The following is a 14353-nucleotide window of genomic DNA, read 5'->3' on the forward strand; positions in this document are numbered from 1 at the left end:
TCTTCCACAGAACTATAACCATACAAGACTCTATAAATAACTAACATTAGAACACATCACCATTTGATAAATTACATAATAAATTGTCAAGTATCCAAACATTGAGTAACACTGCTCAAGAAGCATATAAAAATTAGACATCTGCTCAGTTACTAGCAGAAACCCACTTTTTAAAACAATGTATTTTTATTGATTTTTTAAAGAGAGGAAGGGAGAAGGATGGAGAGAGAAATCAATGAGAGAGAAATATTGATTGGCTGCCTCCTAAAAGCCCCCTATTGGGGATTGAGCCTGAAACCCAGCCCTGTACTCTAACTAGGAATCAAACCAGTAATCTCTTGGTTCATGGGTCAGTGCTCAACCACTGAGCCACACTCACTAGGCAGAAACCCACTTCTTTTTTGTAAGGGAGGTGGGAAGAGAAGGGGAAAAAAGAACACTTCAAACAAAAATAATAGCTGGTAAACAATATCTAATGGGTATGGAAAAAGAAGAATTTCAAAAATTTCATGATTGAGCATTGTTTTTAATTATAATAAGAAAGAATCTACCTTTAAAAATATTTACTAAAGAGCATATTCTACATATTCTCCACAAGACAAAAGCAATATCATACTAGAAATATTTAACAGCCATCCCATCTCCCATTGCTTTTTTAAGGCCCTGCCTTTTAAGTTGCACCCCAGAATACAAATATTAAGTTATCTCTAAAGCTTACTCTTTTTTGTTTGTTTGGAGACTTTAAAATGTACTTCTGTAAAACATAGGTTTTTATAATGGAAGTTTTTCCTTAACAGCACAAAATGAGATTTATAGAGAGACATTAAGTAATCAATGTATGACTTGATAAAAAAAAAAAAAATCTGTTGTGCAAATCTGACGTATACTGGTATGGATGTGGGAGATACAGATATAAAGTGAGTAAGCAAATAACTATATAGGCCCTGCTTTCAATGCTTGAAATGACTGAAGAAATAAACCACATAAGAACTAGCGGATTCATGGTTTCTAGGGTTTTAGTTTTACGATACTAAACATATACAAGTTTTATACGGATAGTTTGGTATTTCTTCTGTCTAAATTTCTTAACTATTGATAAGATTCTGGAATTCTATCTAATAAAGACGGAATATGCATATTGACTGTCACTCTGCAACAAAAACTGGTGGCGCCCACAGCCAGTAAGGAGGGAATATGCAAATTGATGCGACAAAGATGTTAGCGGCCCAGTGCTTGTGCTATTGCCATGGTAACAACACAGGCATTCTGCCCCACCCTGGCCGCTCTAGGCCTCTGGGCAGTGTACATAGGTGCAGGCAAAGAGCGGCCGGGATGAGGCGGGACACCTGCTATGAAGGGGAGTATTGGGGGTAGAGGGAGCTATAGGAGGGCGGCAGGACTGGAGCAAAGGTGGAAGGCAGCTCCAGCCAGAGCGAAGGCAGAAGATGGCTCCGGCTGGAGTGAAGGCAGAAGGCAATGGCCAGAGCGAAGGCCGGGGTCCTGGGTGCTGGAGGGAAGCTGGTGCCGGCACCAGGGGAAGGAAGTCCTATTTTTGCATGAATTTTTGTGCATCGGGCCTCTAGCCTATAATAATAAAAGAGTGATATGTTAATTAGACTGGAGAGCTGAATGACCTTCTGGATGACCTTCTGGACCAAGGCTGGGCTGCAAGGGCTAAAAGCCCCTTGCATGAATTTCGTGCATTGGGTATCTAGTAGAAATAGATTTAAAAAATACTCTTAACTCAATATTGTGTGATTTTAGTAAAGTGAACTGGTACACACAATGAGCACATTTTAAATACAGAACAGTAAGAATCTTTCACTAAGTGTTTTAATAGGTTGGTCATAGCACAAACATAGAGGTTCTGTCAAGCATCTAACCTTGTAAAACTGCTTATCAATGCTCCTATAAAAGCTTATTTAGACTTATTCACCAAATTAACTTCTTGGCTAGTTTATACAATAAATTAGGTCATTTCAGAAGTTACACTTTCAAGGCTATAGCATCAGGCACCCCAGTTTTATTGGCCATTGAAACATCTGTAGGACAGACATTTGAGAGCATATTTCTCTAAATATATAACTGCTTGATGTTAAAAGCTTCATGGTGCTTATGTCCTATGATCTTTACTGCATCTTCATGCTTCATTCTACCTCCTATTAATGCCAGGGTAAGAAGAATGCAGATCTCCCGGGATGCAACACAATGAATATCAGTACAGCAACCATGTTTTTCACAAAACCTGATTTTTTTTTTATAAGACAACCAGTCATCAACAGTCTGGTTTGGATGGTGGTGCACCTTCATCAGAAACCATTTAAGAACAGGGATACCTTCTTTTTCCTTAAGAACAGTGTCATACATTGCTTTATATACTCTTACTCAATAACTTTGCTTAAGGTCTCATTGGATGTATTGCATATAAAAGGAAATATGGGTTTGTTTGTGACTTCACGGGAGGCAGTTCATTCAAACCTTGTTAATTTAGTTACAAAAGAATTTTAAAAAATCAATACAGAAATGATGTAAAGAAACTTCAACACATTCCACTTGAAATTATCAATGCTTTGAACTTGGGACTATTGAAAAACGAAATCAACCTCCTGTAAGAAGCAAATCTTCAGTTCATAATATTGAGCAATAGGAATTATCCTATGTAATAAAGAGGTAATATGAAAATTGATCCTCACGCCCTCACAAGGTGGCTGCATATGACCAGGCTGACAGGGCGTTTAATGAGGGATGACCAAACATCTGAACAGCAGATTTCGTGGGGCAACCAGGCAGTTGGGGGTGACCATGCCAGTAGGGGGGGCAGTTGGGGGCAACTAGGCCAGCAGAGGGGGGTAGTTGAGGTGATCAGGCTGGCAGGGGGGAAAGTTAGGGGACATTAGGTGGACAGGAGGGGAAGTGAGGGCTGACTAGGCGGGGGGGGAGATAGGAGGGGCCCTTTAGGAGTGACCAGGTCAGCAGGGAGGGGGCAGTTGGGGGTGACATGGCTGGCAGCGGGGGGCAGTTAGGGGCAATCAGGCCAGCAGGGGGGGCAGTTAAGGGAGATCAGGCTGGCATGCAGAGACAGTGAGGGGTGAGGGGCGATTAGACTGGCAGGGGGGGAAGCTAGGGTGACCAGGCAGGCAGGCAGGTGAGCAATGAGGAGCCAGTGGTCCATGATTGTGAGAGGGTTGTCTGACTGCCGGTTTAGGCTCAATCCCTGGGCCTAAACCGGCAGTTGGACATCCTCCAAGGGGTCCCAGATTGCAGAGGGTGCAAACTGGCCTGAAGGGGGGATTCCCCCCCTCCCCCACACACCCCACATGAATTTCGTGCACTGAGCCTCTAGTATAATTTCTATTGCTCAATAATTATGCTCAATAATTATATACTAAGGAAGTGCACTGAGACTTAATCCATCTAGGTCAGAGCTGAAAAATGTTGTGCATATATCCATCCAACACTTTTGTGTACAGGTTAACTGCTCTTACTTGGCTTCCTGGTGAGATAGTAATGAATTTTTACATTTCTCTTGTTCTTGTAAAGATTATGCTGTGCTTGGCTACTGCATAACCTTTACAAGAACAAGAGAAATGTCCTTCAGAAACTCCATAAATGTCTGATGACAAATAGGGAATATGTTCACTAATGGAAAATTGCAGCTTGATCATACAGTGGGTACCAAGGTGGTAGTGACATAGGTGCAATGGTTGTGGCCACAAGGCAGGAGGTCCACAGTGGACAGTTGCAGGGTGGAGGTAGTGCAGATGATTTTGTGCATTTGGGATTCTCAAAATAAATCCACTTTTTGCCACCAGTCACAATTCAATGCAAAAAAGACTTACGGTACTTTCATGCCATTGAAGCAACACTTTACCGATGACTTTTTGATTTTCCACTTGTCTTTCATTCAGTTGATGTGGCACCTATTTTCCTTCCTTTAAAATCTTTCCTAGTGCTTGTAAAGGATCAGAAATTGTTTGCTGATCAACATTTAATCTTTCTGCAAGTTGTTTTTGAGTTTGACACGCATCTTCATCCAATAATGCTTGTAATTATTGGTCTTCAAACTCTTTTGGTTGACCTGGACATTCTTTATCTTTCACATCGAAATCATCACTTTTAAAGCATTTAAATCAGCCTTCACAAGTATCTTGAGATAGAGCATGTTCACCATAAGCTTCCTGAAGTATATGATAACTTTCAGCAGCACTTTTCTTTAAAATAAAGTAATGAATTAAAACTTCTTCAAATGCTCTTCTTTTTTTTGGCACAAAATTTGACATTTTTAAGCATAAAAATATCTATAGTGGTATAACCTTCAGAAAATTTGACATGTGAAGTTTTGAAGCTTGCTGTCAATATAATAAAATAGCATACATATCAAATTGCATATATATCAACATATGTGTAACTGCATCTATTGAAAAAAATCTGCATTGTTAACCGATACACACACACACATTTTTTTTTATATATATGCTTATCTTCACATTCTTTTCTTTTACTGGAATGCATGATTTAAAAAAAAATGTAAAAACTATCTATGTAAATAACCACTATGTATTGTTTGTATTCAAACCCACTTTGAACTTCATATAACTTCAGTGCTCACTTTTTCTTTTGGTTTTGTGTTGAGAGAAGGCCATATTACAATATGCTCTGTTTTGTGATGTAGCTTTTGCAGGGGCTTGAATAAAGTGGGAAAATTGAGTCATCACACCTGATAGTATAAGATTTCCAGTCTGTAAGAATTACATATTATTGTATTGATTCAATATATTTGAACGAATTTGTCTTAATTTTAATAAGATACAACTACCTATTATGTATAGGTGTGTAGTAGTATGTTTTCAGTGTAGATTGTGTAGGTCTTAATTCCAGAAGTGATTTTATACCCACTCAGTGAAGAGTTAAATAACTGCTGTGATGCTAACCTGATATGCAAGTGAAAAAGACACTATGGAGTCAGAATAGATCTCATGATAAGTGGTGTTCAAAAAATATTTATTGGCTAAGATGTAGTTAAATATAAGAGCTGATGTTCTTGAAAAGTAAGCAGTCTGGAAGTTATGAATTGCATTTTGTACAACATGTTCTTTTGTGAACAGACTTCTCATGTCATCAAATTATATTGTAGTGTGGATATCAAAATATAGAAAAATATGAACTGTAAAACCAGGCCTGATGTTATCTCTTTCTCCTGTTAAATATAACAGTAGTCACTTAATTTTAGCAAAAGCACATCATCCTTCAAGTGGAATTAATGTTTTTAAAGTAGTATTAGTTTGGTAGTTTTATTAGTTTAATTTATAATTTTATCTTTTTTTATAATTTTATAAGAACTATAAACCCAAGGAGTTTACTTTCATGTATATATGTAAGTATCATTATACAAACAATTTAACACTTGGACCAAGTGAGAATTTTCTTCTTCTTTGAAAACAGTTCTGAATTGAACATTTTAGAAACTCTGAACAGAGTCTGTGGTTAGACTTCTAAATCTTTGAGGTCCAGTCAGTTTCCTGTCCAGTTGTTCATTTACTATCCATAAACATAATGATTTTTAAATGATGTATTGATTATGTTAACATAGGGTTATTGTGCTTATACTGAGACTCAAAAGCATCTGTAGGATAACCTGAAACTAATATAATGTTATATATCACCTGTAATTGAAAATTAGATTTAAAAATTTTAGGAAAAATATTGATTGAATTTATAATTTGAAGCTTCAAGTATTACTTCTTTATGATATTGGCATTGAGTAAATATTGAATCTTAAACCAAAAACATGGCCTAAAGGGATACTTTTTATTTTCAGACTGAGATTGGGAGGTCAGTTTAGTTTTGTTTAATAGTGGCTTTTAACAAAAATATATGATTAATGATAATTTAATATAAGCTAATCATCTGAAATTATTAAAAAGATAAGATATATTTTCTATTTTAAGGGAATAATTTTCATCATTTTGTGAATATGAATCAGTAACAGCTGAAGATCTGATCTTTGAATGTGGTGGAGTTGGAACCTTTTCAAAATACAAACATAGCCAATTTTCAAGAAAAATCACAATGATTCAATTTTGAACTTTAATGTATTTGGAACATATGCAGCAGAACATTTTCTTCTTGTTATCTCCTGCCAAACTAGTTGCATATGCCAAATTAATCTTTCCTTTATGTTTGGGAAGCTCAAGTACAGGGTAGAATTAATAATTGCCTGATTCATGTCCAGCAGTTTTAATGGCAAGATAAAGGTAAGTATTTAAGAGAAATTTTGTAATTTTCTCTTAAAGAAAGTATATGCAAAAATGAAAATATTTCATTCACTCAATGAATATTAATTGAATACCTACTATATACCAGGTTATGTTACTGATTGTTACAGTCGTGAGCCAGGATAAATGAAACCCTGCCTGCCGTCAGAGAGTTTGTAAACTAATGTGGGTGGTGGTGGGAGATGATAGGGATTTCAGATTCATAAATCACCTGTATTTATAAAATACATAATGAGAATAGAGTATCTAAGCTGAGATTGAAATTATATGAAGATTTGGGAGGAGAGAAGTCTAAATTTGGTCAGTAGCCCCTGAAATGGGAAAGGCTTGGAATATTCATAGAACAGAAAGGTCAGTGTAGATGGAAGGAACATGGTGAATGGTAGCGACCAAACAAAGCTAGAGAGATAAGAGACCACATTAATTGAGCGTTTTAGATCATGCAAGGAGTTTTGATTTTCCTCTAATTATAGTGGCAAGTTTTTGGAGAGTTTTAAGTAAGAAAGTTTAATGATTTGACTTATTTAAGGAAGATCACCCTGGTGGCTATAAGGAGAAAGGACCTTAAAAAGGTGAGAATGGAAGCAGGAAACTAGATGGGGAGCTATTCTAGTGCTGTCCAATCAAGAGATGATGGTGGGTGGTATTGGGGAGATGGAGCCAGTGAAGAATGATTGGGTTGGAGATGTATTTCTGTGATATACTGATTGCACTTGCTTCTGGATTGCATGTTTTCATACTTAAGCATTTGTGCTTCTGACAGTCAAATTCTTTGGGATATCATATTTTAACATGAACTGTGTAAGTCCTGAGAATGTCACATATTACTAATTTATTTTTAAATGCTTGGGGAGGACAGTGTGGTTCCTACAGCTTCTTCTTGCTATATGGCAAAAAGTTTAAATTAGTAACTTCAAGTTCTGCAGATAAATTAATGCCAGATTGCTCTAATTTCTATACTTTAAAACTTATACTATATAAGGATATGAAAAAATAATTATTTTAAATATGTAAACAATAATGATTTCAAATTATTTTTAATGAAGGAAAGAATGAAAACAATTCCACATGACATAAAGAAAATGTGTCTGTTTTTAACTTTTTGGTTTTATTTAAATGTTTTCTGGATTTTTTTTTCTAGCCACATTGTTCTGATGCTTGCAGATGATATGGCCTGCAACCCTAGGAATCCCAAGCCAGCTACAGTATTTAGTCACAAGAATATGGAACTAAATGTCTATGGAGATGATGTGGAAGTAGATTATAGAAGTTATGAGGTAAATTTTTAATCTGGCAACAGTTTTGAAATGTATTTATTGTTATTCTTAAGCTCTAAAATAGTGGTAGAATAAAATAGTATTATTCTTTGTGTTCAAACTATGTACATAATAGTTATTGAAGCCTTGATGTGATTCTGTCTTTGGAATTCATATTAAGGAAACAATATATAAGTAAAACTATCATAACATGAATATTTTAAATATGTATTTAGGATAAAATAATTTTATCTTTGTTTTCATGAGAGTTCTAGAAGCCTGGTGCCTGAAATTCCTGCACTGTTGGGGCAGGGGGTGTCCCTCAGCCTGGCCCGTGCCCTCTCGCAGTTCTGGAGCCAGGGGAGTGGGCCCAAACTGGCAGTCAGACATCCTTAGCACTGTGTGAGGGTGGGAGAGGCTCCCGCCACCACTGTTGCACTTGCTAGCCATAAGCGCGGTTTCTGGCTGAGTGGCGCTCCCCCTATGGGCGTGCACTGATCACCAGGGTGTAGCTCCTGCATTGAGCATCTGCCCCCTGGTGGTCAGTGCATGTCCTAGTGACTGGTTGTTCCGCTGTTCAGTAGATTTGCATATTAGCCTTTTATTATATAGGATTTTAGTGAGGTTTCATATATTAACTTTCCTTTATAGTAAATGCTTTATTTGTTTTTCATATTTGATAAAAGAAATTTAAGTTTTATAATTTTAGTACATATATTTATTAATTGTGGAAAAATTAAAATGACTAACAAAAACTCACCCATTTTCCACTACTTAGAGGTAACCACTTTTAATATGCTTCTAGTGTTTTTATGCATGTATGATTAAAAATAAAAATGTAAACTTGAATAGTGGCACTATATTATATTTTCTCCCTTGAGGCATTATTTTAAATTGAATAGATTGTAGCCCAGCCGACTTGACTCAGTGGTTGAGCATTGACCTATGAACCAGGAAGTCACAGTTCTATTCCCCATCAGGCCACATGCCCAGGTTGTCGGCTAAATCCCCAGTGTGGGGCCTACCAGAGGCAGCCAGTCAATGATTCTCTCTCATCTTTGATGTTTCTATCTCTCCCTCTGTCTTCCTCTTTGAAATTAATAATAATAAAAAAGATTGTGAATTTGTTTAAAATTTGAAGTGTTCTTTGATAAAGACTTCTTTTACCAAGTCTATCAAAAGTAAGACACAATGTACTGTGTTCCCAGAATTGTTTTGAAGCAATTTTAAAAGCATATGTATGTCCTCCCAGGATGTAAACTCCTTGAGCAGTGGTCGGCAAACTCATTAGTCAGCGGAGCCAAATATCAACAGTACAACCATTGAAATTTCTTTCAAGAGGCAAATTTTTTAAACTTAAAGTTCTTCTAATGCCACTTCTTCAAAATAGACTCACCCAGGCCGTGGTATTTTGTGGAATAGCCACCCTCAAGGGGCCAAAAAGCTGCATGTAGCTCGAGAGCTGCGGTTTGCCAACCACTGTCCTTGAGGACATGGCTTATATGTTATGTATCTTATATCTAGCAAGTACCCTGTTTCCCGAAAATAAGACAATGTCTTATATTAATTTTTGCTCCCAAATATGTGTGAGGTCTTATTTTCAGGGGATGTCTTATTTTTTCCATGAAGAAGAATACGGTACACATTTATTGTTAAATGAAAATAAAGGAAATTTATTATCTGTATACGGTACGGTAGTATGGTAGTTGTCAACACAAACCAGACAAACTGTGAATCCTACAGTATCAATAATTTACTCATTTATTCAATGACAATCATGTCATCATCTTCTGGAACATCATCATAACAATGCAATTCCTGAATTCCTGGTGAATTTCTTGTGACTCCATTTCTTTCAGAATCAGTGGACCAAATCTCTCATGTTTAGCCTAGGGGGGCCTTATTTTTGGGGGATGCCTATATTTCACTCAGAAGGAAACCTGTAAGTAGGTCTTATTTTCGGAGGATGTCTTATCTTCGGGGAAACACGGTACCTTTAGCCCTTTAAAGACTTTAAAGAATATTTGTTAAATGATTAAATGGATATAAATGTTGGATTTTCTATTTGTTTATTTAGTCATTATAAAATGTAGACCAGAATTGGTCCTTCCTTTTTAGCCAATAAGACATCCCATTAAAACACTTAACATTTTGCTGTCTTCTGGGATAAATTTAAACCAAAGAGCTTACACACACACACACACACACACACACACCATGATCTAGAGAAAAGTCAAAAAAGCTAGAAAGATTTTCTGCTTTTTAAATTTAGATCTGTATAATATAATTTTAAATTAGCATTACATTTTCCATGACATTAAATATGCTTTCAAAGAATCCCAGAGGTGTAGAATTTCCAGGTTGGGAAATCTGGTTTAAAGTGGCATGAATTTTTTACATGTTAAAGATATTCTTCATGAAATTTAAGTAACAAAATGCACTAAAAAAATCAAGGATACACAACTTGGGGATTATTCATGAACCGATCCATATGGTTTTATTTTTATGATTTTTGGACCTTTCTTTCATGGTCGAACTAGAATTGACGAAGCAGTTGCCCAGATTAACTGCAATAGTTATAACTGAATTTATTTACAAGTTTCTCTCTCTCTATTTTTTTACCTTCCCAAAGAATTGCCTGTGAAGCCAAATTTATAAAATTCTTGGTAATACTTTGGATAACTTTAAAGTTTTAAATTTAGAATTAACTTTTCCCCCCTCCAAGTAGTTTTTTTTTTTAAATGGAGGCAGTTATTTTGAGTTGTATCCTATCTAATAAAAGAGTAATATGCAAATTGACTGAACCCCACTACACCCACAAGCCATACCCACCAGCCAATCAGGAGTTAATATGCAAATAAACCCAACCAAGATGGCTGCAGCCACAGAGAGTAGGAGGGAGGCTAGGGTTTCCTCAGCAATGGAGGAAGCCAGGCTTTCCGCCTACCTTTGCCGGCCTAGGCCTCCACTCAAGTCTACAAAGTTTAAATAATAGAAGATAAATAAATCCAAACAGAAATGGTGGCAGCCACGGAACTGGAAAGAGCAAGAGGCTAGGGTTTCCCCCAGTGATGGAGGAAGCCAAGCTTCTGAAGCCCTGGCCTGCTTTGGCCTCTACTCCAGGCTACAAAGTTTCAATTATTAAAGATAAATAAATCCCAACAGAAATGGCTGCTGCCATGGAGCAAGCAGTAGTGTTGGCTCCACTGCAGGCTACAAAGTTTCAATTGTAGAAGATAAATAAATTCTGGATACCAGGGCCTCTGCTTGGGTCGTCAAGGGGTGGAGGTGGCCAGCCTGCAATTCACCACAGGTCCCTTGCCCAGGCCGCCCTATACTCCAAGGGAATCCTCACCCTGATCTGGGATACTCTTCAGGGCAAACCAGCTGGCCCCCACCCATGCTCCAGGCCTCTATTCTATCTAATAAAAGAATAATATGCAGATTGACCATCACTTCAACACACAAGATGGCTGCCCCCATGTGGTCAAAGATCTTGCCCCCATGTGGACACAAGATGGCCACCACAAGATGGCCAGCAGGGAGTGCAGTTGGGGTTGACCAGGCTGGCAGGGGAGGGAAGATGTGGGAGAAATAGGCCTGCAGTGGAGAGCAGTTGGGGGAGAACCAGGCCTGCAGTGGAGGGCAGTTAGGAGGGACCAGGCCTTTAGGGGAGGGCAGATAGGGGCAAACACACTGGCAGGGGAGCAGTTAGGCATCAATCAGGCTGGCAGGGGAGTGGTTAGGGAGTGATCAGGCTGGCAGGTAGAAGTGATTAGGGGCAATCAGGAAGGCAGGCAGGCAAGCAGTTGGGAGTCAGCAGTCCTGGATTGTGAGAGGGATGTCCAACTGCCCGTTTAGGCCCAATCCCAGTAGGAGAGTGTGCAGGGTCCCAGATTGGAGAGTGTGCAATCTGGGCAGAGGGACACCCCTCCTCTGTGCATGAATTTCATGCATCTGGCCTCTAGTATTTTAATAAGTATATTTTTAATTTATTTCTCTTTGTGTTTATTTTCAGTTTATATTGAGTAATACATAGAGAAAGGAGAAAAGAATGTTTTTCAAAGTAAAAAAAAAAAAAGTATCAGGTTTCCCTAAGTTCTGTTTTATCTGATCTCTCTCTCTCTCTCTCTCTCTCTCTCTCTCTCTCTCTCTCTCTCTCTCTCTCTCTTTTTCAGGTAACTGTGGAGAATTTTTTACGGGTATTAACTGGGAGGATCCCACCTAGTACTCCTCGGTCAAAACGTCTTCTTTCTGATGATAGGAGCAATATTCTTATTTATATGACAGGTAATTTCAGAATTTAGATATTTAATAATTGAATATATTACTATTTTCAACAAGAAATTTGCATGGAAAGAATTTCAACAACTTAAATGATATTTCTGTTAAAATAGTTGATTTGTTATACATTTCCCTCTGTTACATAGTTCTGATAATATATAACAACTTGAAATAATATTTGATAACAGCGTAACATTTTGTGCTGTCCCTTAGTTTCTTATTGCTGTTCTTTTTACTATTACTCTGGTAAAGCTTATTATGTTTTACTTAATGTCCTGCTTTAGCCTCCTTGCCTTCAGTTTTGTCTCCAATTAATTGTCCTACTAAAGTATTTAATAGAAATTGCAAATCTATCCCTCCTCTTCTTAAACCTCTGGTTTCCAATGATGGAGTCTCAACTATTAGTGTGTATAAGGATTACCTAAATGCCGATACTTCAGACCTTTTCCTAAAATCCTGATTTAGTTTTGCTCCAAAGTGTGGCTCATGAAACTGCATTTTTAATATAGTTCTCCAATATGAGCTGCTGTAGTCTTTTGTCTATACTTTGAGTGCTGTTGTAAAGTCCTCCATAATATAGTTATATTATTTGTGGAGCTATACTATGTATAATATATAATTAATATAATTTAGTTAATATTATAACTTATTTACTAGTAATTTTAGTTCTTATACTTTTTCTAATTCCTTTCCAAGTATTGGACTATTTCTGCCCTCATTTTGTTTGCTAACACTTATTGCCTTTGCTTATTGATGTCTTCTCAGTTCACTTTGCCTAACTGATTGTGTCTTATCATTTTAGTCTCAGTGATTTTTCTTTCTAAGTCTAGGGTGACCTACACTAAGTGGCCAGATTATTATTATCTCTGAATGCATAATAATCTGGTCACTCAGTGTATATCCTATATAATAAAAGGCTAATGTGCCAATTGTCCCCTCCACCAAGAATTTGATCAGCAGGCAGGCTGGCCAACCGCCCATGTTCCCTTCCCCTGGCTGGACCTCACCCATGCACGAATTCATGCACCAGCCCTTTAAAACACACACACACACACACACACATACACACACACACACATATATATATATATATATATATATATATATATATATATATACACACACACACACACACACACACACACACAAACACACACACACTCACTGAGTGGCCAGATTATTATGTGTTCAGAGATCGTAATAATCTGGCCACTCAGTGTATGTTTTCAATTGCTTGCAGCAGTTTTAGTTTACACCTGTTGTTCCAATGTAACTTATAGTGCCTCCTTTCTTCCTCAGAAGTGTCCTGATACGTCCTGGTATTACCCTAAGACACTTCTCGTGTCCATGGCTGGTGTTGGCTCTTTTCTTTGCACTCCCATTTTAATCTGCAGTTTCTTTTTTAGCATTTAAGTTATTATTTTTTGTCTGGATATTTATTGACTTTATGACATTTTTGAACCCCAAGGTGCCAATGATCATGTGTTTTTCATCTTTTTATCACCAGTGCCCTGTCTTATAGTAGTATTCAGTAAATATGAATGTTGATCAGTTGGTATTTAAACATTTTTTAAAAATATATATTTTATTGATTTTTACAGAGAGGAAGGGAGAGGGAGAGAGAGTTAAAAACGTCAATGAGAGGGAATCATCGACCAGTTGCCTCTTGCACACCTCCTACTGGGGATGTGCCTGCAACCAAAATACGTGGTCTTGACGGGAATCGAACCTGGGACCTTTCAGTCTGCAGACCGACGCTCTACCACTGAGCCAAACCGGTTTCGGCTAAACAGTTTATTCAGGGAGATTCCATTAAGCTGATGCTAAAACAGGTGCAGAATGATTCTTAGATATTTACAGCTTTTAAAATGCAATCAATTTATAAATTAACTCAGAAGAGTTAATGAAGTAGGAAAATTTTTATTTTAGTTTATTTCAGTTACCAGAAATTTTAAAGCCTTTGTGGCAAATGGGACAAAGTATAGTCTTGTAGCTTAGCTTTATTTGATGTACCAAACTAGAGGTTTTACAACAATTTTTTTTCTGAGTTGATGGATATGGAAGAAATTCCAGTAATCTAAAATAGGATTTTGTCAACGATGGTCTATGAAAGGACTCCCTGTTTGGAAATCAGGTTTTAGTGGAACACAGTCGCAGCCATTTGTTTTACATGTTGTCTCTGACTGCTTTTACACTATAACAGCAGAGTCCTGAAGTTGCAACAGAGACCTTATGGCCCACAAGCCTGTAACATTTACTTCCTGACCCTTTACAGAAGGAGATTGCTTACACATGGCAGAAGATAGGAGGGTTGCTAATTATAATATGGTAATAAAAATGATAATAACTGGTATTTACTGAGGTTTACTATACCTAGGTAGTATTCTAAACCCCTGTGTGTAGTTCATTTCATCCTCACAGCAACCAAAGGTGCTGTTATGTAGAATTGATACAGGGTTGTGTGGGTTGTGCACTGCACTTAAGTGTTTGGGTAGGGAGGTGAGTGGCAGCTAAAATTCAGTATATGTTTACACTTAC

General features: G+C 37.3%; 1 protein-coding gene across 2 annotated transcripts in view; it reads left to right on the forward strand.

Annotated features, from left to right (window-relative positions):
* The window catches only part of PIGK (phosphatidylinositol glycan anchor biosynthesis class K), a 78781-nt gene that overhangs the window by 11444 nt on the left and 52984 nt on the right, over window positions 1-14353 (forward strand). For both annotated transcript variants that reach the window (XM_036445586.2, XM_036445587.2), the window contains exons 4-5: window positions 7417-7552; window positions 11710-11821. In XM_036445586.2, coding sequence (XP_036301479.1) covers window positions 7417-7552; window positions 11710-11821 — 248 coding nt within the window. The remainder of the gene's footprint in view (window positions 1-7416; window positions 7553-11709; window positions 11822-14353) is intronic.

The sequence above is a fragment of the Pipistrellus kuhlii genome, unplaced genomic scaffold (assembly GCF_014108245.1).
Source record: "Pipistrellus kuhlii isolate mPipKuh1 unplaced genomic scaffold, mPipKuh1.p scaffold_m20_p_2, whole genome shotgun sequence".
Taxonomy (NCBI): Eukaryota; Metazoa; Chordata; class Mammalia; order Chiroptera; family Vespertilionidae; genus Pipistrellus; species Pipistrellus kuhlii.